A 3,592-nucleotide genomic window follows, 5' to 3' on the forward strand; every position below is an offset into this window, starting at 1 on the left:
AAATTTTCCATTATTGCATCATGGGAAAACAGGGACATTTGTATTAAAACGAGGCAGTCTCCAAATCCAAACCTCATTGACTAATCAATTTGACAGACAGGGTTTGTGCCTCTGGAGAAGTGGGATGAATTCAAATGTTTGTGTGCAAATGACTGTCACAGACAGAATGCACAAAGCGCAAGAGTTGCCTGAGATAAACTGGAAATCACTTGCGTGGAGAGATGGGCAGCTTATTGCTGCTGAAGTAGCAGCAGTTGAATCAGCTTCTTCAGGGCATCCTTGAGCTCCCTGTTCCTCATGCTGTAGATGAGAGGGTTCACTGCTGGAGACACTACTGAGTACAGAAAAGACACCACCAGATCCAGAGCTGGGGAGGAGATGGAGGGGGGCTTCAGGTGGGCAAATATGACAGTGCTGACAAAGAGGGAGACCACGGCCAGGTGAGGGAGGCACATGGAAAAGGCTTTGTGCTGTCCCTGCTCAGAGGGGATCCTCAGCACAGCAGTGAAGATCTGCACGTAGGACACCACAATGAAGACGAAACACCCGAAGCCTGAACAAAGAGTAACCACAAGAGCCCAAGTTTCCCTGAGGTAGGAGTCTGAGCAGGAGAGCTTGAGGATCTGGGGAATTTCACAGAAGAACTGCTCCAGGACATTGCCATGGCAGAGTGGTATTGAAAATGTGTTGGCAGTGTGCAGGAGAGCATTGAGAAACCCACTGGCCCAGGCAGCTGCTGCCATTTTGACACAAGCTCTGCTGCCCATGATGGTCCCATAGTGCAGGGGCTTGCAGATGGCAACATAGCGATCATAGGCCATGACAGTGAGAACAGAATACTCAGTCGACAAGAGAAAAGTAAAATGAAAGACCTGGGCAGCACATCCTGAGTAGGAAATGGCCCTGGTGTCCCACAGGGAATTGGCCATGGATTTGGGGACAGTGGTGGAGATGGTGCCAAGGTCGAGGAGGGAGAGGTTGAGGAGGAAGAAGTACATGGGGGTGTGGAGGTGGTGGTCGCAGGCTACGGCTGTGATGATGAGGATGTTGCCCAGGAGGGCAGCCAGGTAGATGCCCAGGAAGAGGGAGAAGTGCAAGAGCTGCAGCCCCCGTTTGTCCACAAATGCCAGGAGGAGGAACTCATCCAGGAAACTGTTGTTGAGCATTTGCTTCTTCTGAGCTTTGGGGACTGTCCAAGGAGGAAGAGGCATTGGTAAGTTAATTAGTTTTCTCCGAGCCAAACCCAAACTATTCTTAGTACAAACCTCCACCTTTCCTCTCTTCTCTCCCTTCATTCAGATCCCTTTTCTGATTGCTGGTTTATGCTGTCTGAGTGTGCCATGCACAGCAGGGCCCTCGGGGTGTGGTGCTCTAGAGGAGTCAGTCCTTCTGTGCTGGGGTTGTAAATGGAGGTGTCAAACTGCCCCATGTACTTGCTGGGAATTCCTGGAGACAGCTGTCAAGAGCTGAGTGAAGGGGATTCAGTCCAGTGACCCAGTGGGAATATCCTCTTTTAATCCTTGTGAGAGATGAATACAGCACTCATGGCAGCTGTCTCTGAAAGAGAAGACCCTTGCAAGGGATTCCTCTCCCCCAGCCTTGCCCTCCTGAACACAGATGTCTGTGTCGGAATCAGCCCCACCAGTTCCCACTCCAGCAAGCCACAGAAACACTGAAGGGAAGGCAGGGGATGACCCCACCCTTCCTAGACATCTCTGTTCCAGTGAGATGGACCCTCTCCTCACATCAGTTTACCCTCTGCACTCTTTCCCAAAGCACTGCAATGGGAGTGGGACGTGACTAGCTCTGATGTACACAGCCTGCAGCAGATTACAGCCACCCATTTTGTGGAAAGTTCGTTCAACAGTTTATTCAGAAAATGGGCTGCAGTGGAGGGATCTGATTCTACGTTTCTTGAGTTTTGAGATGCCTCCGTCACACCGTGGGAGCATTCTTTGATGCAGTAGAAATCTTTGGCATTTCAGTTTCTCTCAGCATTAGAACTTAAGTGTCCCAGCAGGAAAAGGGCTCACGGTGTCTATATACTACAGACAGAGTCAGGGGATCTGGACTGTGCAGGAGTCTTGCTGCCCGCTGCCCTGTGCTAGCCCCTCTCCCAGCTAAAGGACAATCCCACTCCCAAGTTACTCTAAGAAAGGACCTGGGCTGAGGTGAGAGTGGAGGAATGTAGCTCCAGAGGGAAGATTTCCCCATTCTTCTCTCTCAGAGCAGACATGGAGAGTGTGCTCTGGAGAGCTCGTCAGAGCAGATCAGGAGGTTTCTGGCTTGCATGACCAGCACAAAGACTCTCCGCTATCACAGACATGCTATGGCAGAGCTGAGGTCTTCTGGAGGGCAGCTTGAAGGCTGGCAGGACACCCCAGAGAGACAGTCAAGAGATCTGAAGAAGGGTGAGGGGGGGCAGCCTTAAAGCAGAGTCAGATCACTCCCCAATCAGATGAAATGCATTGCCTAGAAGGATAGAAGGGGCCTTGGGCACATCACTGCCATGAAGACAGCTCCACGCAGGACCCACAGGGTCAGTGCCTTAACTGCAGCTGAACCCCTCTCCTTCACCCCAGAGAGCAGGACAGCAAGAAGCAGAGCAGCACAGAGAGGAGAGGAAACAAGCAGCAGTACCATGACCCTGCCAGCAAAGGGAAAGCCAGGAGGGAGAGCCAGACGGGCAGTTAGGAAAGCCTTCCCCTCGCCCAGCTCTGCCCACCACCTCCCAGGCAGCGGCATCGCAGCACAGTCACTCTCAGCCCCTTTGCCGTGCAGTGGGAAATGGGCACGTCACAGCAGAGATGCCCCTCTGCTCTGCTGCAGCTCAGGCTGCTGAGGAGGGGGCTCCTGCCCTGCAGCCCATGGCCTTGAGGGCAGAGGCTGTGCTGGTGGGAGAGGAGACACGGGGGGCTTGCTGAGAGGAAGATGTCTGCATTGCAGGGACTGACCGGGAGTTTTCCTAATTCCCCCTCCCACAGCATTTATGTCTCTACTTTCACTCGCTGATCATATCTCCCCTGCCTGGAGCTTTTCCTCCTGGCAGCTGTTTCTCTGCCCCATCTCTTTTCCCTGCCAGCGCTCACAGACCCCATCCCACCCTCTGGGCACTCAGTCCTGCCCTGCAGAAACCTCCCAGCAGCAGGGCACTGCCCAGGGGCATCTCTGGCTTTGCAGGTGCTAAGGAGCAGGTCAGACAAACACTGGTGAGGCCAGGCAAGGTGATGGTGGTGCTTTCTGTAGGCAGAGCACTGGGTGAAAGGGTGCAATGAGGTCCCTCACAGAACTACTGATCTCTCACTGCAGTGGTCTGGGAGCATCAGCCTCTTGTCCAAACCTCACAGCTCCTTTCCTTCCCCGTTGCCCCCCCACCTCCCACCTCCTGCAAACAGTGGGAAACTGGAAGCAGAGCCTCAGGAAAGGTCCTTATCTTTCAGGGAACCCCGGCCATGGCTGGCTGCTTGAAAAGGTCCCCTGCAAATATCCTGGGAGTGAGCGAGATCTGAGAGCAGCCCTGACCCCCGCAGCACCCTCTCAACAGGAGGATGAACCCACCCTTCTCGGGGTCGCTCCTTCCAGCCAGAGCTTC

General features: G+C 53.7%; 1 protein-coding gene across 1 annotated transcript; it reads right to left on the bottom strand.

Annotated features, from left to right (window-relative positions):
* Positions 1-230: 230 nt before the first annotated feature.
* Positions 231-1,166, bottom strand: LOC135325820 (olfactory receptor 14C36-like). Its single transcript, XM_064503798.1, has one exon. It carries the CDS (start codon positions 1,164-1,166, stop codon positions 231-233), a length of 936 nt encoding a protein of 311 aa, XP_064359868.1.
* Positions 1,167-3,592: the final 2,426 nt, after the last annotated feature.

The sequence above is a fragment of the Dromaius novaehollandiae genome, unplaced genomic scaffold (genome assembly GCF_036370855.1).
Source record: "Dromaius novaehollandiae isolate bDroNov1 unplaced genomic scaffold, bDroNov1.hap1 HAP1_SCAFFOLD_30, whole genome shotgun sequence".
NCBI classification, from domain to species: Eukaryota; Metazoa; Chordata; class Aves; order Casuariiformes; family Dromaiidae; genus Dromaius; species Dromaius novaehollandiae.

Bases quoted from the DNA above. Each gene is read 5' to 3' on its own strand.
- LOC135325820 (XM_064503798.1), bottom strand. From the start codon at position 1,166: ATGCTCAACAACAGTTTCCTGGATGAGTTCCTCCTCCTGGCATTTGTG.